The 23,548-nt window shown below is 40.0% G+C and overlaps 1 protein-coding gene across 1 annotated transcript in view; it reads left to right on the top strand.

Annotated features, from left to right (window-relative positions):
• The window catches only part of LOC128651978 (probable sodium-coupled neutral amino acid transporter 6), a 95,189-nt gene that overhangs the window by 18,674 nt on the left and 52,967 nt on the right, over window positions 1-23,548 (top strand). The window contains exons 3-4 of the mRNA XM_053704937.1: window positions 6,154-6,233; window positions 18,408-18,508. Coding sequence (XP_053560912.1) covers window positions 6,154-6,233; window positions 18,408-18,508 — 181 coding nt within the window. The remainder of the gene's footprint in view (window positions 1-6,153; window positions 6,234-18,407; window positions 18,509-23,548) is intronic.

The raw sequence follows: 23,548 nt of genomic DNA, 5'->3' as shown, positions 1-23,548 counted from the left end.
CTAACTTGCCTCACGTGCCTCACCTGCATCTCCCGCTCAGGAGGTGCGTGATATTGTAACGCCAAGTACATCAGGGCGGCCATTACAAATCACTTTACAAGACATGGATAATGTTATGACTGAAGTTTTGTCTAAATTGCCAGAACTTAGAGGTAAACGTGATCACTCTGGGATGAGAACAGAGTATACTGATAATGCTAGGGCCATGTCTGATACTGCGTCACAATATGCAGAGCATGAGGACGGAGAGCTTCATTCTGCGGGTGACGGATCTGATCCAAATAAATTGGATTCAGACATTTCAAATTTTAAGTTTAAGCTGGAAAACCTCCGTGTATTGCTAGGGGAGGTGTTAGCGGCTCTGAATGATTGTAACACAGTTGCAATCCCAGAGAAAATGTGTAGGTTGGATAAATATTTTGCGGTACCGACGAGTACTGACGTTTTTCTTATACCTTAGAGACTTACTGAAATTATTACTAAGGAGTGGGACAGACCCGGTGTGCCTTTCTCACCCCCTCCTATATTCAGAAAAATGTTTCCAATAGACACCACCACACGGGACTTATGGCAAACGGTCCCTAAGGTGGAGGGAGCAGTTTCTACTTTAGCTAAGCGTACCACTATCCCGGTGGAGGATAGCTGTGCCTTTTCAGATCCAATGGATAAAAAGTTAGAGGGTTACCTTAAGAAAATGTTTGTTCAACAAGGTTTTATATTACAACCCCTTGCATGCATTGCGCCTGTCACGGCTGCGGCAGCATTTTGGTTTGAGTCTCTGGAAGAGACCCTTGACTCAGCGACATTAGATGAGATTTCACTTAAGCTTAAAACCCTTAAGCTAGCTAATTCATTTATTTCTGATGCCGTAGTACATTTAACTAAACTTACGGCTAAGAATTCCGGATTCGCCATTCAGGCACGCAGAGAGCTGTGGCTAAAATCCTGGTCAGCTGATGTAACTTCTAAATCGAAACTACTTAACATACCTTTCAAGGGGCAGACTTTATTCGGGCCCGGTTTGAAAGAAATTATCGCTGATATTACGGGAGGTAAAGGCCATGGCCTGCCTCAAGACAGAGCCAAACCCAGGGCTAGACAGTCTAATTTTCGTGCCTTTCGTAATTTCAAGGCAGGAGCAGCTTCAACTTCCTCTGCTCCAAAACAGGAAGGAGCTGTTGCTCGCTACAGACAAGGCTGGAAACCTAACCAGGCCTGGAACAAGGGCAAGCAGGCCAGAAAGCCTGCTGCTGCCCCTAAGACAGCATGAAGTGAGGGCCCCCGATCCGGTAACGGATCTAGTGGGGGGCAGACTCTCTCTCTTCGCCCAGGCTTGGGCAAGAGATGTCCAGGATCCCTGGGCGTTGGAGATCATATCTCAGGGATATCTTCTGGACTTCAAAGCTTCTCCTCCACAAGGGAGATTTCACCTTTCAAGGTTGTCAACAAACCAGATAAAGAAAGAGGCGTTTCTACGCTGTGTACAAGACCTTTTACTAATGGGAGTGATCCATCCAGTTCCGCGGTCGGAACACGGACAAGGGTTTTACTCAAATCTGTTTGTGGTTCCCAAAAAAGAGGGAACCTTCAGACCAATATTGGATTTAAAGATCCTAAACAAATTCCTAAGAGTTCCATCATTCAAGATGGAAACTATTCGGACAATCTTACCCATGATCCAAAGAGGTCAGTTCATGACCACAGTGGATTTAAAGGATGCTTACCTTCACATACCGATTCACAGAGAACATTACCGGTATCTAAGGTTTGCCTTCCTAGACAAGCATTACCAATTTGTAGCTCTTCCCTTCGGGTTGGCTACGGCTCCAAGAATCTTTACAAAGGTTCTGGGTTCTCTTCTGGCGGTACTAAGACCGCGAGGAATTTCGGTAGCTCCGTACCTAGACGACATTCTGATACAAGCGTCAAGCTTTCAAACTGCCAAGTCTCATACAGAGTTAGTACTGGCATTTCTAAGATCACATGGGTGGAAAGTAAACGAGGAGAAGAGTTCTCTCTTACCACTCACAAGAGTTCCCTTCTTGGGGACTCTTATAGATTCTGTAGAAATGAAAATTTACCTGACAGAGGACAGGTTAACAAAGCTTCTAAATGCTTGCCGTGTCCTTCATTCCATTCAACACCCGTCAGTGGCTCAATGCATGGAGGTAATCGGCTTAATGGTAGCGGCAATGGACATAGTTCCTTTTGCACGCCTGCATCTCAGACCGCTGCAATTGTGCATGCTAAGTCAGTGGAATGGGGATTACTCAGATTTGTCCCCTACGCTGAATCTGGATCAGGAGACCAGAGATTCTCTTCTATGGTGGCTTTCTCGGCCACATCTGTCCAGGGGGATGCCCTTCAGCAGGCCAGACTGGACAATTGTAACTACAGACGCCAGCCTTCTAGGTTGGGGCGCTGTCTGGAATTCCCTGAAGGCTCAGGGATCATGGACTCAAGAGGAGAGTCTCCTTCCAATAAACATTCTGGAATTGAGAGCAGTTCTCAATGCCCTTCTGGCTTGGCCTCAGTTAGCAACTCTGAGGTTTATCAGGTTTCAGTCGGACAACATCACGACTGTGGCTTACATCAACCATCAGGGAGGGACAAGAAGTTCCTTAGCGATGATGGAAGTATCAAAGATAATTCGCTGGGCAGAGTCTCACTCTTGCCACCTGTCAGCGATCCACATCCCAGGAGTGGACAACTGGGAGGCGGATTTCCTAAGTCGCCAGACTTTTCATCCGGGGGAGTGGGAACTTCATCCGGAGGTCTTTGGCCAAATCCTTCGTCGTTGGGGCAAACCAGATATGGATCTCATGGCGTCTCGCCGGAACGCCAAGCTTCCTCGTTACGGGTCCAGGTCCAGGGACCCGGGAGCAGTCCTGATAGATGCCTTGACAGCACCTTGGACCTTCAGGATGGCTTATGTGTTTCCACCCTTCCCGATGCTTCCTCGTTTGATTGCCAGGATCAAACAGGAGAAAGCATCAGTGATTCTAATAGCGCCTGCGTGGCCACGCAGGACCTGGTATGCAGATCTAGTGGACATGTCATCCTGTCCACCTTGGTCTCTGCCTCTGAGACAGGACCTTCTAATTCAGGGTCCTTTCAAACATCAAAATCTAATTTCTCTGAAGCTGACTGCATGGAAATTAAACGCTTAATTTTATCAAAGCGTGGATTTTCGGAGCCAATAATTGATACCTTAATACAGGCTAGGAAACCTGTTACCAGGAAAATTTACCATAAAATATGGCGTAAATACTTACACTGGTGCGAATCCAAGGGTTACTCATGGAGTAAGGTTAGGATTCCTAGGATATTGTCTTTTCTACAAGAAGGTTTAGAAAAGGGTTTATCTGCTAGTTCGTTAAAGGGACAGATCTCAGCTCTGTCCATCCTTTTACACAAGCGTCTGTCAGAAGTTCCAGACGTTCAGGCTTTTTATCAGGCTTTGGCCAGGATTAAGCCTGTGTTTAAATCTGTTGCTCCGCCGTGGAGCTTAAACTTAGTTCTTAACGTTTTACAGGGTGTTCCGTTTGAACCCCTTCACTCCATTGATATCAAGCTGTTATCTTGGAAAGTTCTGTTTTTAATGGCTATTTCCTCGGCTCGTAGAGTCTCTGAATTATCAGCCTTACATTGTGATTCTCCGTATCTGATTTTTCATTCAGATAAGGTAGTTATGCATACTAAACTTGGGTTCTTACCTAAGGTAGTCATTTATTCTGGACAGAGGAGAGGTCAAAAAGCATCTGCTACCTCTCTATCCTTTTGGCTTTGTAGCATAATACGCTTAGCCTATGAGACTGCTGGACAGCAACCTCCTGAAAGGATTACAGCTCATTCTACTAGAGCTGTGGCTTCCACTTGGGCCTTTAAGAACGAGGCCTCTGTTGAACAGATTTGCAAGGCTGCAACTTGGTCTTCTCTTCATACTTTTTCCAAATTTTACAAATTTGACACTTTTGCTTCTTCGGAGGCTGTTTTTGGGAGAAAGGTTCTTCAGGCAGTGGTTCCTTCCGTATAGAGATCCTGCCTGTCCCTCCCGTCATCCGTGTACTTAGCTTTGGTATTGGTATCCCATAAGTAATGATGACCCGTGGACTGACTACACTTAACAGGAGAAAACATAATTTATGCTTACCTGATAAATTCCTTTCTCCTGTAGTGTAGTCAGTCCACGGCCCGCCCTGTTTTTTAAGGCAGGTCTAAATTTTTTAATTATACTCCAGTCACCACTGCACCCTATAGTTTCTCCTTTCTCGTTTGGTTCTCGGTCGAATGACTGGGTGTGACGTAGAGGGGAGGAGCTATATAGCAGCTCTGCTTGGGTGATCCTCTTGCACTTCCTGTTGGGGAGGAGTTAATATCCCATAAGTAATGATGACCCGTGGACTGACTACACTACAGGAGAAAGGAATTTATCAGGTAAGCATAAATTATGTTATCGTTTTTTTGATCCGGTTTTGAAACTAAGGGGTTAATCATCCATTTGCAAGTGGGTGCAATGCTCTGTTAGTCTATTATACACACTGTAAAAAATTCGTAAGATTTACTGCTTTTTATCACTGTTTTTTAATTTCTGATAAAAATTGTTTCTCTTAAAGGCACAGTACCGTTTTTATTTTTTGCTTGTTTACATTTATCAAAGTGTTTTCCAAGCTTGCTGGTCTCATTGCTAGTCTGTTTAAACATGTCTGACATAGAGGAAACTCCTTGTTCATTATGTTTAGAAGCCATTGTGGAACCCCCTCTTAGAATGTGTACCAAATGTACTGATTTTACTTTAAGTTATAAAGATCATACACAATCTTGACGTGGTTCGTGCTTTAAAGTTTTATTTACAAGCTACTAAAGATTTTCATCAAACATCTGCATTGTTTGTTGTCTACTCTGGAGAGAGGAGAGGCCAAAAGGCTTCGGCAACCTCTCTTTCTTTTTGGCTAAGGAGTATAATCCGCTTAGCTTATGAGACTGCTGGCCAGCAGCCCCCTGAAAGGATTACAGCTCATTCTACTAGAGCGGTAGCTTCCACATGGGCTTTTAAGAATGAGGCTTCTGTTGAACAGATTTGTAAGGCGGCGACTTGGTCTTCGCTTCGTACTTTTTCAAAATTCTATAAATTTGATACTTTTGCTTCTTCGGAGGCTATTTTTGGGAGAAAGGTTTTGCAGGCACTGGTGTCTTCTGTTTAAGCACCTGCCTTGTCCCTCCTTTCATCCGTGTCCTATAGCTTTGGTATTGGTATCCCACAAGTAATGGATGATCCGTGGACTGGATACACCTTACAAGAGAAAACAAAATTTATGCTTACCTGATAAATTTATTTCTCTTGTGGTGTATCCAGTCCACAGCCCGCCCTGTCATTTTAAGGTAGGTGTGTTTTTTTTTTTTTTTAAACTACAGTCACCACTGCACCCTATGGTTTCTCCTTTCTCTTGCTTGTCTTCGGTCGAATGACTGGTAGTGGCAGTTAGAGGAGGAGCTATATAGACAGCTCTGCTGTGGGTGATCCTCTTGCAGCTTCCTGTTGGGAAGGAGAATATCCCACAAGTAATGGATGATCCGTGGACTGGATACATCACAAGAGAAATAAATTTATCAGGTAAGCATAAATTTTGTTTTTACAACGTCACAAACTGGTGTGTCTGATTCACTACTGCGCATTATGTTTTACAACGTCACAAACTGGTGTGTCTGATGCACTGCTGCGCATTATGTTTTACAACGTCACAAACTGGTGTGTCTGATTCACTACTGCGCATTATGTTTTACGACGTCACAAACTGGTGTGTCTGATTCACTGCTGCGCATTATGTTTTACAACGTCACAAACTGGTGTGTCTGATTCACTGCTGCGCATTATGTTTTACAACGTCACAAACTGGTGTGTCTGATTCACTACTGCGCATTATGTTTTACAACGTCACAAACTGGTGTGTCTGATTCACTACTGTGCTTAATGTTTTACAACGTCACAAACTGGTGTGTTTGATTCACTACTGTGCTTAATGTTTTACAACGTCACAAACTGGTGTGTCTGATTCACTACTGCGCATTATGTTTTACGTCACAAACTGGTGTGTCTGATTCACTACTGCGCATTATGTTTTACAACGTCACAATATTTTCTTTTATTTTTAGAGTGCCTTCGCTTTGCCCACTATGGCTTTCTCATTTCTCTGCCATACGTCTGTTTTGCCCATTTACTGTGAACTTAAAAGGTATGTTACATCACAAATACATCTAGAAAGCTGACTTGCTATAGACTTACATACAAACAAATGTTATAAAAGTATTTAACTGTGATGTAAAAGTCAAAATGATAGATTAAACTTTCATGATATAGATGTGTGAGACAGTTTACTTCTATTAATGAATGTACTTGGTTCCCTTTATATTCTTTGTTTAAGAGCATACTTAGGTAGGCTCACAAGCAGCAATGCACTACTGGGAGCTAGCTGGATTTTTTTAATGTCTGTTTAATGGTTTACAAAACTACTTGAAAACCTTGGTTAGTATGTTTGATTTTATTTTAGGGCTACCAGTAGATGGATGTGCCCACTGTTCTAAGCAGTCACTGTATAGTATGTAGCTGGTTTAGGCAATTTGAAGCAAACCTAGGTTATACCATTTGCTTTTCAGCCCCTCTCAGGACTGTGGGACGAGCACAGTGTTTACACAAAAGCAACAGGTATTCTCAGCAAAACCGAGCAAATCAATGATGAAGATATTGTGCAGATTTTACTGTACTTAATCACGTTATATTTTAATCACCTAAGTTTTCAAGTAGTTTTGCAAATCATTAATAAAGTGTCAGTTAAATCAATTAAAAAACTTTGGCCTAGATTTGGAGTTCGGCGGTAGCCGTCAAAACCAGCGTTAGAGGCTCCTAACGCTGGTTTTGGCCGCCCGCTGGTATTTGGAGTCAGTGATTAAAGGGTCTAACGCTCACTTTTCAGCCGCGACTTTTCCATACCGCAGACCCCCCTACGCCATTTGCGTATCCTATCTTTTCAATGGGATCTTTCTAACGCCGGTATTTAGAGTCGTTTCTGAAGTGAGCGTTAGAGCTCTAACGACAAAATTCCAGCCGCCTGAAAATAGCAGGAGTTAAGAGCTTTCTGGCTAACGCCGGTTTATAAAGCTCTTAACTACTGTACCCTAAAGTACACTAACACCCATAAACTACCTATGTACCCCTAAACCGAGCTCCCCCCACATCGCCGCCACTCGATTAAAATTTTTAACCCCTAATCTGCCGACCGCCACCTACGTTATATTTATGTACCCCTAATCTGCTGCCCCTAACCCCGCCGACCCCTGTATTATATTTATTAACCCCTAACCTGCCCCCCACAACATCGCCGCCAGCTACTTAAAATAATTAACCCCTAATCTTCCGACCGCAAAGCGCCGCCACCTACGTTATCCCTATGTACCCCTAATCTGCTACCCCTAACACCGCCGACCCCTATATTATATTTATTAACCCCTAATCTGCCCCCCACAACGTCGCCGACACCTGCCTACACTTATTAACTCCTAATCTGCCGAGCGGACCTGAGCGCTACTATAATAAAGTTATTAACCCCTAATCCGCCTCACTAACCCTATCATAAATAGTATTAACCCCTAATCTGCCCTCCCTAACATCGCCGACACCTACCTTCAATTATTAACCCCTAATCTTCCGATCGGAGCTCACCGCTATTCTAATAAATGGATTAACCCCTAAAGCTAAGTCTAACCCTAACACTAACACCCCCCTAAGTTAAATATAATTTACATCTAACGAAATAAATTAACTCTTATTAAATAAATGATTCCTATTTAAAGCTAAATACTTACCTGTAAAATAAATCCTAATATAGCTACAATATAAATTATAATTATATTATAGCTATTTTAGGATTAATATTTATTTTACAGGCAACTTTGTAATTATTTTAACCAGGTACAATAGCTATTAAATAGTTAAGAACTATTTAATAGTTACCTAGTTAAAATAATAACAAATTTACCTGTAAAATAAATCCTAACCTAAGATATAATTAAACCTAACACTACCCTATCAATAAAATAATTAAATAAACTACCTACAATTACCTACAATTAACCTAACACTACACTATCAATAAATTAATTAAACACAATTCCTACAAATAAATACAATTAAATAAACTAGCTAAAGTACAAAAAATAAAAAAGAACTAAGTTACAGAAAATAAAAAAATATTTACAAACATAAGAAAAATATTACAACAATTTTAAACTAATTACACCTACTCTAAGCCCCCTAATAAAATAACAAAGCCCCCCAAAATAAAAAATTCCCTACCCTATTCTAAATTAAAAAAGTTACAAGCTCTTTTACCTTACCAGCCCTGAACAGGGCCCTTTGCGGGGCATGCCCCAAGAAGTTCAGCTCTTTTGCCTGTAAAAAAAAACATACAATACCCCCCCCCAACATTACAACCCACCACCCACATACCCCTAATCTAACCCAAACCCCCCTTAAATAAACCTAACACTAATCCCCTGAAGATCTTCCTACCTTGTCTTCACCATCCAGGTATCACCGATCCGCCCTTGCTCCAAGATCTTCATCCAACCCAAGCGGGGGTTGGGGATCCATAATCCGGTGCTGAAGAGGTCCAGAAGAGGCTCCAAAGTCTTCCTCCTATCCGGCAAGAAGAGGACATCCGGACCGGCAAACATCTTCTCCAAGCGGCATCTTCGATCTTCTTCCATCCGGAGCGAAGCGGCAGGATCCTGAAGACCTCCAGCGCGGAACATCCATCCGGACCGACGACTGAACGACGAATGACTGTTCCTTTAAGGGACGTCATCCAAGATGGCGTCCCTCGAATTCCGATTGGCTGATAGGATTCTATCAGCCAATCGGAATTAAGGTAGGAATTTTCTGATTGGCTGATGGAATCAGCCAATCAGAATCAAGTTCAATCCGATTGGCCGATCCAATCAGCCAATCAGATTGAGCTCGCATTCTATTGGCTGATCGGAACAGCCAATAGAATGCGAGCTCAATCTGATTGGCTGATTGGATCAGCCAATCGGATTGAACTTGATTCTGATTGGCTGATTCCATCAGCCAATCAGAAAATTCCTACCTTAATTCCGATTGGCTGATAGAATCCTATCAGCCAATCGGAATTCGAGGGACGCCATCTTGGATGACGTCCCTTAAAGGAACAGTCATTCGTCGTTCAGTCGTCGGTCCGGATGGATGTTCCGCGCTGGAGGTCTTCAGGATCCTGCCGCTTCGCTCCGGATGGAAGAAGATCGAAGATGCCGCTTGGAGAAGATGTTTGCCGGTCCGGATGTCCTCTTCTTGCCGGATAGGAGGAAGACTTTGGAGCCTCTTCTGGACCTCTTCAGCACCGGATTATGGATCGCCAACCCCCGCTTGGGTTGGATGAAGATCTTGGAGCCAGGACGGATCGGTGATACCTGGATGGTGAAGACAAGGTAAGAAGATCTTCAGGGGATTAGTGTTAGGTTTATTTAAGGGGGGTTTGGGTTAGATTAGGGGTATGTGGGTGGTGGGTTGTAATGTTGGGGGGGGGGTATTGTATGTTTTTTTTTACAGGCAAAAGAGCTGAACTTCTTGGGGCATGCCCCGCAAAGGGCCCTGTTCAGGGCTGGTAAGGTAAAAGAGCTTGTAACTTTTTTAATTTAGAATAGGGTAGGGAATTTTTTATTTTGGGGGGCTTTGTTATTTTATTAGGGGGCTTAGAGTAGGTGTAATTAGTTTAAAATTGTTGTAATATTTTTCTTATGTTTGTAAATATTTTTTTATTTTCTGTAACTTAGTTCTTTTTTATTTTTTGTACTTTAGCTAGTTTATTTAATTGTATTTATTTGTAGGAATTGTGTTTAATTAATTTATTGATAGTGTAGTGTTAGGTTAATTGTAGGTAATTGTAGGTAGTTTATTTAATTATTTTATTGATAGGGTAGTGTTAGGTTTAATTATATCTTAGGTTAGGATTTATTTTACAGGTAAATTTGTTATTATTTTAACTAGGTAACTATTAAATAGTTCTTAACTATTTAATAGCTATTGTACCTGGTTAAAATAATTACAAAGTTGCCTGTAAAATAAATATTAATCCTAAAATAGCTATAATATAATTATAATTTATATTGTAGCTATATTAGGGTTTATTTTACAGGTAAGTATTTAGCTTTAAATAGGAATCATTTATTTAATAAGAGTTAATTTATTTCGTTAGATAAAAATTATATTTAACTTAGGGGGGTGTTAGTGTTAGGGTTAGACTTAGCTTTAGGGGTTAATCCATTTATTAGAATAGCGGTGAGCTCCGATCGGAAGATTAGGGGTTAATAATTGAAGGTAGGTGTCGGCGATGTTAGGGAGGGCAGATTAGGGGTTAATACTATTTATGATAGGGTTAGTGAGGCGGATTAGGGGTTAATAACTTTATTATAGTAGCGCTCAGGTCCGCTCGGCAGATTAGGGGTTAATAAGTGTAGGCAGGTGTCGGCGACGTTGAGGGGGGCAGATTAGGGGTTAATAAATATAATATAGGGGTCGGCGATGTTAGGGCAGCAGATTAGGGGTACATAGGGATAACGTAGGTTGCGGCGGTTTACGGAGCGGCAGATTAGGGGTTTAAAAAAATATGCAGGGGTCAGCGATAGCGGCGGCGGCAGATTAGGGGTTAATAAGTGTAAGGTTAGGGGTGTTTAGACTCGGGGTACATGTTAGAGTGTTAGGTGCAGACGTAGGAAGTGTTTCCCCATAGGAAACAATGGGGCTGCGTTAGGAGCTGAACGCTGCTTTTTTGCAGGTGTTAGGTTTTTTTTCAGCTCAAACAGCCCCATTGTTTCCTATGGGGATATCGTGCACGAGCACGTTTTTGAGGCTGGCCGCGTCCGTAAGCAACTCTGGTATCGAGAGTTGCATTTGCGGTAAAAATGCTCTACGCTCCTTTTTTGGAGCCTAACGCAGCCTTTGTTTGAACTCTCGATACCAGAGTTAATTTTATGGTGCGGCCAGAAAAAAGCCCGCGGAGCGTTAACAGCCCTTTTACCGCCAAACTCCAAATCTAGGCCTTTGTATGTAGGGCTTTCGTCTTTCAGTACTTAAAGGGACATAAATACCTTGTAATTACTTATTCTTCTTTCACACAGGGGGTGTGAGTCCTCAATCCATTACTCCTGGGAATAATCCTTCCCTACCACTAGGAGGAGGCAAAGATTCCCAAATCGCAAGAGCTCTATAAAACCCCTCCCACCTCCACAGGTACCTCAGTCTTCTCTTTGCCTCCTCTAGAGGTGGTTAAAGAATAAGGATGTGCATTTGATTCTACAGAGAGAGCGTTTTTCAGTCTATGTTGAGGCCCATCTTCCCCTTAGAGTACAGTGTTTGTCAGAGGAATGTATATGGAGTATGACTGGTGGCCCTTTTTTTCACCTCATGGGAAAATTTATCTCAGACCTTCCATAATTGGTTGCAGGGACTTGTCTTTTGCCTCTTTTTATGGATCTACATTGTACTCCTATTCCATAAACTCTGCTGATATGTTTCAGTACTGGTTTGGCTTTCTACTGGTTTACTAGTAGATGAGTGTCTGTTGGCTTTGGCATGAATTTCATTGGTCATTTCATCTTGCTGCTTATCTGTTTCCTCCTCTAGTACTTCTTCCCAGAGTGATTTCCTAGATAAGGCTAGAGAAATAGTCAGTAATCCTGATTGCTCCAGCTTAGCCTTGCAGGATCTGGTATGCAGATCTTGTTCAAATGTTTAGTGGCCCTCCTTAGCCACTTCCTCTGAGTCCAGACCTACTATCTCAAGGTCCTTTTTTCTATCCGTATCTCTCATCTCTACGCTTGATGGCATGGAGATTGAACGTTTAGTTCTTAAGCAAAGGGGTTTCTCAGATGATGTACTGGAAACTTTAATCTAGGTTCACAAGCATGTGACTAGAAGGATTCATGATAAGGCCTGGAAGGGTTTTATTGCTTAGTGTATAGATCATGTTTTTTTCCTGGCATTCTTTTAGAATGCCTAGAATTTTGAAGTTCTTGCATGATGGTTTGGATAAGGACGTATCTGCCAGCTCTTTGAAAGAGCAGATTTTTGTTCTTTCTTTTTTGTTTCGTAGGAAGATTGCTAATCTTCCTGACATTCATGGTTTTCTTCAGGCTTTGGCACAGATTAAGCCTGTGATCAAGCCAATTGGGAGCTTAACTTGGTGTTAAAGGTGTTGCAGGCACCTCTATTTAAACCTATGCGTAAAGTGGATATTTAACTTCTTTCTTGGAAGGTTTTGTTCCTTTTGGCTATCTCTTCTGCTAGAAGAGTTTCCGACTTGTCTGCTCTTTCTTGTGACCCTCCTTATCTAATCTTTCATCAGGATAAGGCTGTCTTGAGGACTAAGTTTTATTTCTTGCCTAAGTTGTCTCTTCAGACAATATCAGTAGGGAAATAGTTGGTTCTTCTTTGTGTCCTAGTCCCAAGAATGCTTCATAGAGATCTTTGCATAATTTGCATGTTTTTAGAGCATTGGAGTATTATATTAATGCTGCTAAGGATTTCAGACAAACTTCTAGTCTATTTGTTAACTTTTCTGGTTCTAGGAAAGGACAGACAGTTTCTGCCATTTTTTTCGCCTCTTGATTGTAACTTTTGATTCATAAGGCTTACTTTTAGGCATGTCAGCCTCCACCGAAACGGATTACTGCTCACTCTTGGTCTTCTTTGCATACTTTTACTAAATTCTACCATTTTGATGTTTGTGCTTCTTCTGAGGCAGCCTCTGGTAGGAAGGTCCTTCAGGCAGTTGCCTCAGCTTGATTTATTTTTGCCTAATTGTTTATATTTTAAGTGCATTAAAAAAAGAATCCCATTTCTGGGTTTTTGTGGGTTGTGATTTTAAGTTTTTCAGTAAAAAAAGAGGTTTCTAAACCCCACCCATTATGTCTCATTACTCGTGTACTCCACAGCTTGGCTATTAGTTCCCAGGAGTAATGGATCGTGGACTCTCACCACCTGTATGAAAGAAAACGTAATTTACGTTTACCTAATAAATTAATTTATTTAATTTCAGTGAGAGTCCACGAGACCCCACCCTATGCTTTTGGTGTTGTTTTATTTCTTAAGCACATCTTTTCTTTTTTTCCTGCTCCTTTTATTGCTTTTTTTACCTAATTTTTCTTGGCTATACGTTAGACTGAGGCACCTGTGAGGTGGGAGGGGTTTTATAGAGCTCTTGGGGTTTGAGAATCTTTGTCGTCTCCTAGTGGTAGGGAAGGATAATTCCCAGGAGTTATGGATCATTTCACCATCATTCCAAACAGCAGAAAGTGTGACAGCATAAAGCACTTTAATAGTTTAAAACCACAGGGTTACAGGCAGCAATGTTTCGGGAAACATCCCTTAGTCACAGCATGAAGTCACAGCATGACTAAGGGATGTTTTCTGAAACTTTGCTGCCTGTAACCCTGTGGTTTTAAACTATTAAAGTGCTTTATGCTGTCACACTTTCTGCTGTTTGGAATATTCCTTTTTAGTGGGTTTTGAAAAGTTGCCCACTGTGACGTGCAAGCATACCTGTGTGCTGGACTTATCTCTTGTTGGTTCATTTTACCATCATGAAAGAAATTAATTTATGAGATAAGCATTCACCATGCATAAGCATTCACCATATGTGGAGGAGCCAAGCCTCATGCATTGTATTAGCAAAACTATCATTGTTTTGTATTGTATCTGATCCCAGCCACTGAAGCCAGTTTGGGACCATATGTAGGTTAGAGAAGCCTGTGCACTCTTAGTTCTCAGAATTGGAAAACTAATTTTCAAAGTTCATTTACAGGAAAAGGGAGGGGGCTAACCAATGAACGTACATAGCAATATTGTTTTATTTTGTACTTTATATTACAATCTTTTTTTCTTTCTTATGACATGGGATCATCAATTACTGTTGGGAATATCACTTCTGGCCAGCAGGAGGAGGCAAAGAGCACCACAGCAAGGCTGATAAGTATCACTTCCCTTCCCACAAACCCCAGTCATTCTTTTTGCCTCTAGTGCAAGGAGGAAGTGAAGTAATTAGGTGTCTGATAAAAAATTCTTCTATCAATATTTTTTTGTTTTGACGCCAGGGCAGGATTGCTCTGCTCTTCCCTGACAAGCTGAGTTTAGCTGTATTCCACTTTAGTCTCTTCAGCACGGCTGTAGTGGCTTTTAAGCAGTCAGGAACTTGAGCGGTGGGTCTCACTGCGTTTTCCTGACTGTATTGCTGCCCACAAACAAAATGCCAGAGTAGGCTTAATCTGTTCATTTCAGGTTCAGGTCTCTCTGAGGAGTGGCTTACTCCCATGCCTGGCAAACTGTCCTCCTGCCGGACGGCCAGACTGCAGGTAAGTGCCCTTTTTACTTACAGGGTAGGAGATGGTCACTTTGACAATTTATCCTGCTACTTTAAGGAACTGATATATCCTGTGGACAGGATATTGGTTTGGCAGAGAGCAAGCACATTATGTGACTGGAGACTGGCTATATTTGACATTAGGTTTATGAACTAATCCCTAGCTGCAAATTTATTGGTGGAGCACTCAGTGTTAGACATTTGGGTATCCTTTCTACTAGGGGAAAGAATGCGCTTTGTAGTACGGCGCCGTTCCTATGACAAGCTTTGCATTTTTACTCCGTTCTCTTACTTAGGAGTGGAAGCGGAGCTGTGTCTTTCAATTATTTTGGGGCTATGTTTAAAGTCAGTGTTTTTTTTCACATAGTGGCGTTTACTGTAAATCCACTTCTAATTTCGACAGGATACTGAGAGTTGCTGTTCTTATTCCTTATGTTGGTAGGGTTCAAAAAATCTACAGATGTTTTATTCTAAGCTCTTTGTCTCCTAGGATGATGCTGTTCAGGCATTGCCACGGCTTCTCCTTACAGTCCCAAGCCTTATGGTGTCACATGCAGTGCCCTGCGGTTCCTCTCAAGCTCCTGGAGGAGTGTATTGCCTACAGAATCCAGCTCAGTTACTCTCTACGGTGTCTGCGGCTTGTCTCTTTTTCCTTATATACAGGGAAAGGCAAGAGGACATTGATATTTTCAGATTGTAAGGTTTCTTCTCCACTTCTGCTGCACAGGACACTAGTGAGGGGGATTAGCCGGTTATTTCTGAGGGTGAAATCTCAGATTCTATCAGTATAATTCCTTCCGATGCTGAAGTGGTATCCTACAGATGTACGCCTTATAACCTTGGTTGTTGTTAAGGAGGTTTTAGCTACTTATAGGACTCTGATGCGCTGTCATTGTCAGTCCTAAGAACACAGAAAGAGTTGTTTTACATTCTTTCCTTTGTGGGAATGTTTTTCTGTTCCAAACCGTGCTAGGAAAACGTCAGGGGTTGTTTTCCCTGTCTCCTTTTCTTATTAAGAATTTTCCTGTTGCCGTCAACATTAAATTGTATGGCGCACGGTGCCTAAAGTAGTAGGACTGCTCTACTCTGGCTAAGAGAAATTATTTTCAGGATCTGTGGTCTAAGCTGAAAGGCTTACATGGAATTCTCGAAATCTGATGCTGAGGGGGCTCCCTTCAGATGTCCCTTCAGATGTAGGCGTACGTACCTCGTGTATAGTTAAAGGAGGTTTTAGCTATCTGGATGACTTTGATACCCCTGTCGTCAATCTTTAAAAGCTTTGGATATTTTAGCAGGAATTGGAGATGCTAGGGATACATTTTCCCCTGTCTCCCTTCCTTTAGAGGATTTTCCTGTCGCTGACTCCATTAAAGGGCATGGTGCCCTAAATAAATGGGCAGTAAACTTTGATCCCTATGGAGGGTGCCTATTCCTTTCCGATCTATGGATAAGAAACTGGTGGTTTAATCGTTCATTCAGAGCAATGCCTTGTCTTATTAGACTTGCTGTGCTAGCCCGCTGGGCATTTTGGCTAAAATCTGTTCAGCTGAGAAGCTTTTCTATGGCTTAGTCGTGCAGCCTAGGCTGCAGGTTTAATATTTTAGTCTTCTTCCAAATCCACGCTTCTGGCGTTTCCTTTCAAAGATGGGAGACAGAATTCTCTTCTGACTTCCGGATGAAAAAGGGTTTTTTTCTACCACTCATCAAGAGAATAAGATTAAAGGAAAGTTTTCATTTTTCTCTTTCTGCAGGTACATTCATATCGTTTGGAGTCTAATCTAAGATTTTCTTCCAATGGCAGATTCTCCTTCTGGAGTTTCTGCAATGCAGGTATAATGAGAGACATTCTTTGAGCTGGGCAGTGGGAACTCCTTCTGGAGGTGTTCCCCAGCTTAGCCCTCAGGGGGGATGCCGGAGTTGGATTGATGGCGTCTCGGCTAAGTACCAAGCCTACGGTTCCAGGTCAGGGGATCCTCAGGCTGCTCTGATAGATGCTGGTCCTTTGGGATTCAGGCTGGCTTCCTGCTTTCACCTGTTTGCTTTCCTCCACAAGTCATTGCTTGTACCTCTCAGTAGGGAGTGTCGAGTCTTATGACCCCGGCCTGGCCTCGCAGGTTCTGGCATGCAGACCTAGAGGAGTTGTTGTCTCTTCCACCTTGAAGACTTCCTTGGTGAAGGATCCTCTGAATATGGTCCATTCTTTCATCCAGATCTCACTTCTCTTATGCTGACCATTGGAGACTGAACGCATAGTTCTGTCTGTGCGTGGTTTTTTCCTTTTTCTAATCAGTCATTGTGATCATGATTCATGCTCATAAGCCTGTTTCTGGAAGTTTTTTTTATTAGATATGGATATCTTTTTGTTGTGAATCCAAGGTTTACTCGTGGAATAGAGTCAGGGTTCCTTGACTTTTGTCTTCTCCAGGATGATCTGGAGAATGGTTTTCGTCAGCAAGTACCCTGGAGGGTCTGTTTGCTGCATTGTCTATTCTACTACAAAAGCACCTACCGTCTTCCAGTTGCGCTGTATTCTGGTCAGTATCTGGCCTGTGTTACTCCTTCTTGGAGTCTTGATCTGGTTCTTAAGTTTAGCTGCGGCTTCGTTTGAGCCATGCATCCCATAGATACATAAGTGTTATCTGGGAAGGTTTTGTTCCTTGTTGTTATCTCTTCTGTTCGGAGAGTATCGTAACTCTCAGCTCTGCAGTGTAATTTCCTTATCTTATCTTGCATGATGATAGAGTTGTGTTTTCGCACTAATAGGGTTCCTGCCTAAGTTGTTCGGACAGGAATTCTAATCATGAAATTTTTGTTCCTTCTCTATGTCCTAATCTTCCTTTCATATGGTACGTTTGTTTCACAACGTTGATGTTGTGCGGGCTTTCAAATTCTTCTGCAGGCTGTGGAGGATTTTCGTCAGTCTTCTGCATTGTTGGTTTACTTTTTCTGGAAACGTAAAGGTCAGAAAGCTTCTGCCATTTCTCTTTCTCTCTGTTTGAGAAGTATTATTAGTATGGCATATGAGACTGCCGGACTGCGGTCTCCTGTGAGATTCACAGCTCATTCCACTAGGGCTGTTTCTTCTTCTGGGGCCTCCAAGAATGAGGCCTCTGTGGATCAGATTGTAAGGCTATGACTTGGTCTTCTTTTTCTAAGATCTGTAAATTTGTCTTGCCTCAGTTGAGGTTTCCTTTGGGAGAAAGGTTCTTCAAGCAGTGGTGCCTTTTGTTTAGGTTACCTGTCTTGTCCCTCCCTAACCATCTGTGTCCTCTAGCTTGGGTATTGATTTCCAACAATAATTGATGATCCCGTGGACTCACCGTGTCATAAGAAAGAAACTAAATGTATGCTTACCTGATAAATTTATTTATTTCTTGACACAGTGAGTCCACAGCCCACCCTTGTTTTCAGACAGTTTTTTTTTTTATATATAAACCTCAGGCACCTCTGCACCTTGTGTTATTTCCTTTCTCTCCTTTTCCTTCGGTCGAATGACTGGGGTTTGTGGGAAGGGGAGTGGTGCTTTTTGCCTTCTCCTGGCCAGGAGTGATATTCCCAACAGTAATTGATGATCCCGTGGACTTACCGTGTCAAGAAATAAATAAATATATATTAAACAAAAATGACTAATATCCCTTTAAATTATTTCTAATGTATTTCAGTGTTGCAGGGGCCACCAATTCATTTAGGTCTCTAGGTTTGGGGAAATAAATATATAGACTGTGTAGGAATCAGGAGTACAAAGCGGGTGCAGATGTGTTGCCTACATTGCACTTGCAATTGAAATCTTGTGCTCAGTGTTGTTCAGTGCTAAGATACCCAGTTGCCTAGACCAATCAGAACCTAAGGAGTTAAAAGTACATTAATGTGAAAATAGAACCCTGTGGCTGTTCACCTGTAGGTCCCTTCATTACCCAATAATTAGCTTACATAGAGCTGCATTTATTAGGACAGACCAATCTACTTTTCTTATTTCAGCCCGTCAAAGAGCAGGATGCAAAATGTCGCCAACCTGGGAATTACTCTAAGTTTTGTCATCTATTTCATTTCTGCCCTGTTTGGCTATCTCACCTTTTACGGTAAGGAGTATTATATGAAACCTACATATATGTGTGTATATATATATATATATACACCACACACGCTACCACGCACCAATCTTTGAAATTTTTTAGCCATTGTGAAAAACCTTATTGTGCAGTAATTTTAAATATTTTTTATTTTAAACCATTAAAAATGAAGTGCTTTTATTACAATTACTATTAATATATACATTTGCTGGCTATTTGGCACAGTGTATAGTCAGCATGCATCTACCGCTCACATTATGAAACGTTGTGTAAACTAGTGCAGGCCCAATCTAAGGCAGTGTAACATGAAACAAAACTATTTAGTGTCCAATTGGTCTCTTCTTTAATTTGGCATGGGGAGTAACCTGGACAACTAACCAAGGTTGGCGTTTAGCTTGACAAAGGGGACAATCATTTGTAATAGCTGATTTTTCCTATAGAAACTGCCACCTATACTGATCTATACTGCAGTATTTTCTATAGAAAAGTTATGAAAACAAGATGAAGTGGCAGTGGGGGTGAAAGAAAAATTGTCCCTGCAGTAACTTTGAATACAAAAAATGTATCTGTTGCTTGCCTGAGTACTTTCTCCCTTTAAGGGAGTTCTCTAATGTAACAGTTATATGGGTATAGAACATTTCTTATTTGCCCACAATATTCCTATAAATGAATATTTTAAGCACATTCCCCTAGTTAGCAACCTAAAAAGGATATGTGAAAGCAAAAATCTTTGAAAAGTCCTAAAATTCTCCTCAAAAGCTAACTTTGTGGCTCAAATTATTGGTAAACGACTCCAAAACGTTCCCACCTAAATTAATGCTAATAAATTGGTACTGGTAGCCAATCCGCTTTCTCTATTTACATATCCCCCGTATCCCCTCATTTTGTGTTGCCCCTAAACCTCAAATCAGCCAGATCATTCTAATTATATAACATAAGCCGCAATTCTGTTGACGATGCCTCTGCCTCTCCACGTTACCTGCGCCTCCACGCCAACACAACTGCGCTCCACCTTCAAGCCAACGCTCCATCTTTACAGCAGCATTTCACTGTTACACTTACATGCCCAGCCTTCAATAGTGAGTGAATTTTTATTTAACATTCACATGCTATCTTTCACTACAGTTACATTTTCTACTTGCCAATATCTAGAGGATGAGTGGAAATGTTAAGCTCTGTGTGTGTGTGTGTATGTAAGTATATGTATGTAAATATATATATATATATATATATATATATATACACACATTTAGCCCTCTTTGGTAATAAAGTGGTTAATGATTTTCCGCTCCTTCTATAGTAAGATACAGGGCATCTCATTATCACAGGTGTGTTTATACATTTTAATTTGTTCAATTATTTTTATAAAATGTAAAACATTAAATAATTTATTTTGTCCTCTATTCTTGTAATTGATTTTAGAAAATTATGTTTCTTTCATGTAATTGGCAAGAGTCCATGAGCTAGTGACATATGGGATATACAATGCTACCAGGAGGGGCAAAGTTTCCCAAACCTCAAAATGCCTATAAATACACCCCTCATCACACCCACAATTCAATTTTACAAACTTTGCCTCCTATGGAGGTGGTGAAGTAAGTTTGTGCTAAGATTTCTACGTTGATATGCGCTTCTCAGCATTTTGAACCCCGTTTCCTCTCAGAGTACAGTGAATGTCAGAGGGATGTGAAGGGAGTATCACCTATTGAATGCAATGGTTTTCCTCACGTGGGAAATCTATTTCATAGGTTCTCTGTTATCAGTCGTAGAGATTCATCTCCTACCTCCCTTTTCAGATCGACGATATACTCTCATATTCCATTACCTCTACTGATAACCGTTTCAGTACTGGTTTGGCTATCTACTATATGTGGATGGGTGTCTTTTGGTAAGTATGTTTTCATTACTTAAGACACTCTCAGCTATGGTTTGGCACTTTATGTATTTATATTAAGTTCTAAATATATGTATTGTACTTATATTTGCCATGATTCAGGTTTTCAGTATATTTCCTTTTGCAGACTGTCAGTTTCATATCTGGGAAATGTTTTTTTCTGAAAATTTTTCTTACCTGGGGTATAGTCTCTTTTTCAAATTGACTGTCTTTTAAAATTCACGGGCAGAATTAGGCTTGTGAGGGTGCAAAATTCCAGAGTTCATTTCGTCATTCTTGGCGCAAGATTTTTTTTGGCGCAAAGTTATGTTCGTTGACGCAAATTCGTCATTTCCGGCGTCTTAGTTGACGCTGAGTCCTTTCACAAGGTTGCGTCATCTATGATGCGAGTGTGTCGTTTCCAGACTTTTTTGGAGCCAAAAAATATTTTTCTGTTTGTTGTGCATCATACTTGGCGCCAAATATTTTCCTTATTTAAGACCCCATTCCTATTTGCCTCCTGCCTTTTTTCTATGTCAGAGGGCTATGCTGTTTGCATTTTTTCCCTTTCCTGAAACTGCCATATAAGGAAATTTATCATTTTGCTTTATATGTTGTCTTTTTTTTCTCTTACATTTACAAGATGTCTCAATCTGATCCTGTCTCAGAAATCACTGTTGGAACCCTGTGGCCTGATAACAGTTCTACCAAAGCTAAGTACATTTGTTGTAAACTTGTAAAGATTATATCTCCAGCTGTAGTTTTTAATAGTTGCCATGATAAACTTTTATATGCAGAGAATTTATCCATCCAGTAGTAGTTCATTACCTGTTGCTGTTCCCTCAACATCTAATGCACAAGATATACCTGTGAATTTAAAAGAATTTATTTCTGATTCTATTCAGAAGGCTTTGTCTGCCATTCCGCCTTCTAATAAACATAAAAGGTCTTTTAAAACTTCTCATAAGGTTGATGAAATTTCAAATGACCAGCAACATACTGAATTATCCTTCTCTGATGAGGATCTATCTGATTCAGAAGATCCTGCCTCAGATATTGACACTGACAAATCCTCTTATTTATTTAAAATGGAGTATATTTGTTCTTTGTTAAAAGAAGTGTTGATTACATTAGATATGGAGGAAACTAGTCCTCTTGATATTAAAACTAGTAAATGTTTAAATTCCGTTTATAGTAAAAAGAAATGCCAAGATACAGCGCTACACTACCCTCAGATGAGGGTTGGGTTGCTAAAGATGGTGTCCACGACTAGGAATGTGTATACATAAAGGTTAATATATAATATTGTGTTACACAAAGAATATATATAAAACCATGTGAAAAAGTACTTAAAAGGTAAAAGATTAAAAACAAAATATATATATATATAGGATGTGATATTAAAATGTATTAAACAAACATTTTATTAACATAAACTGACAGTTAAAAATACAGTTAAAAATAGATTCAACAATCTAATGGATTGCCCCATACAATGTCCAAGAAGTTATGTCCTATGTAACATACAAGTGGTTAAGTCCCATACCAAAATGTCCAAAGCAAATGTTCAAGGTTAATATCCAAAAAAAAATAAAAATGATAATATGTCCAAAGTTGGTGTAAAAATCAAAAAGGTGAAAAAATGTAAAAAATATAAAAAATATATTAAAAAATATTTTTTGAAAAAATGAATAAAAATATATAAAAAATATATGAGTTGTGATCAGCAACCCATATGGAAGGAATATAATATATGTGATAGTGAATAATTCTCGTGAGGTGTACACCTAAAAAGTGTGTATAGAAATGTGTGTATATAAAAGGGTGTGGTAAAAAATGTGTCATAAAAAATGTGTCATAAAAAAGGATTCAAAATCCTGGTGAAATAAATTGCTCCAAAAAAAAAAAAAAATGTGTATATAATTCCAAGTATTCCAAATGTGAGTGTAGAAAGTGCTGGGTTGATGTTCCTCTTCTTAAAAGGTTATCAAATGTAATGGGATATCCTCCTGTACCTAAAAAAGTGTACAGAAAATAGACATAGTGCAATAAAATCACTTTAGAATGACAAAAACAGTATTCTACTCACCAGATATATTCTGAGCTGCAATACCAGTGTATAGCCAACGCGTTTCGGTCCTCAGGGACCTTTCTCAAGACTGGTAGCAGCTGTCTGGCTTCTACACCTTAAGTGTGTTTTGATAGCCAATGGGATGGTTTGTGGAAATTGCGCCTAAAATTTTTTTTTGTTTTTTTTTTTTTAAATTCTCATTTAAAATACATTTCCAGAAATTGATAATTATATTGTCCCCCATCCGAAAGGGGAAAGAATATATATCATGTGTATTTGCCGGTGGAAGTGCCAACTCATTTTGGCATATTGGGGTTATAGTATATTGACTTGGCAAAATGCAAAGTTGCCTATATGAGTGTAAATATATGTAATGGCATTGTTCCTTGTAGTTGTGTTATTACATAAAAAACAATCTCTATGTGAATAAGTTTAATTATATAAAAAGATAAAAAATAATAAAAAATATATGACATATGAATAAAAATTGGGATTGGTATTGGAAGCTCAGAATGTCTGGTATAGAATAAAAATACAAATATCTGGTATAAAAATAAAAATGCAAATACAATATATAAAAAATTGTAAGATACAAATAAGGGCATATGGATATCCATATGTTGTGGGTACAAAATTATAAAACCGTTATGTTGGAGTTATATATTTATTAATATTATGTCAATAATATTTCTATCCTGAGGATCTCAATGTCCTATATAGTTTCAGGAGTCTGCCAATAGGTTTGGGGGTAGCTTATAAGTACAAGTATATAAATATCTAAAAAATATAGAAAATTTGTGTAAAAATATTATAAAAATATTATGTAAAAAATATATATATTGTAAAAGCTTTTGGAACCTTGATTTTAAAAAAGGTTTTGAACCCCAAAGAAACCTTTTTAAAACTTTTTTTTAAAAAACATTTAAAAATTGCTTTGGTTTTAAAATTTCTTTAATTTTTAATTTTCTTTTAAAATGATTGGTTGAGAGTGGTGCTTGTGTTTGAAACAGTCTACTTTCTTCCCATCTTTCCAACTTTCTCTGATGAGGATCTATCTGATTCAGAAGATCCTGCCTCAGATATTGACACTGACAAATCCTCTTAT

The sequence above is a fragment of the Bombina bombina genome, chromosome 1 (genome assembly GCF_027579735.1).
Source record: "Bombina bombina isolate aBomBom1 chromosome 1, aBomBom1.pri, whole genome shotgun sequence".
Lineage (NCBI taxonomy): Eukaryota > Metazoa > Chordata > Amphibia > Anura > Bombinatoridae > Bombina > Bombina bombina.
Note: the sequence above shows the minus strand (reverse complement) of the source record. Positions and strands in the feature narration are given on the sequence as shown.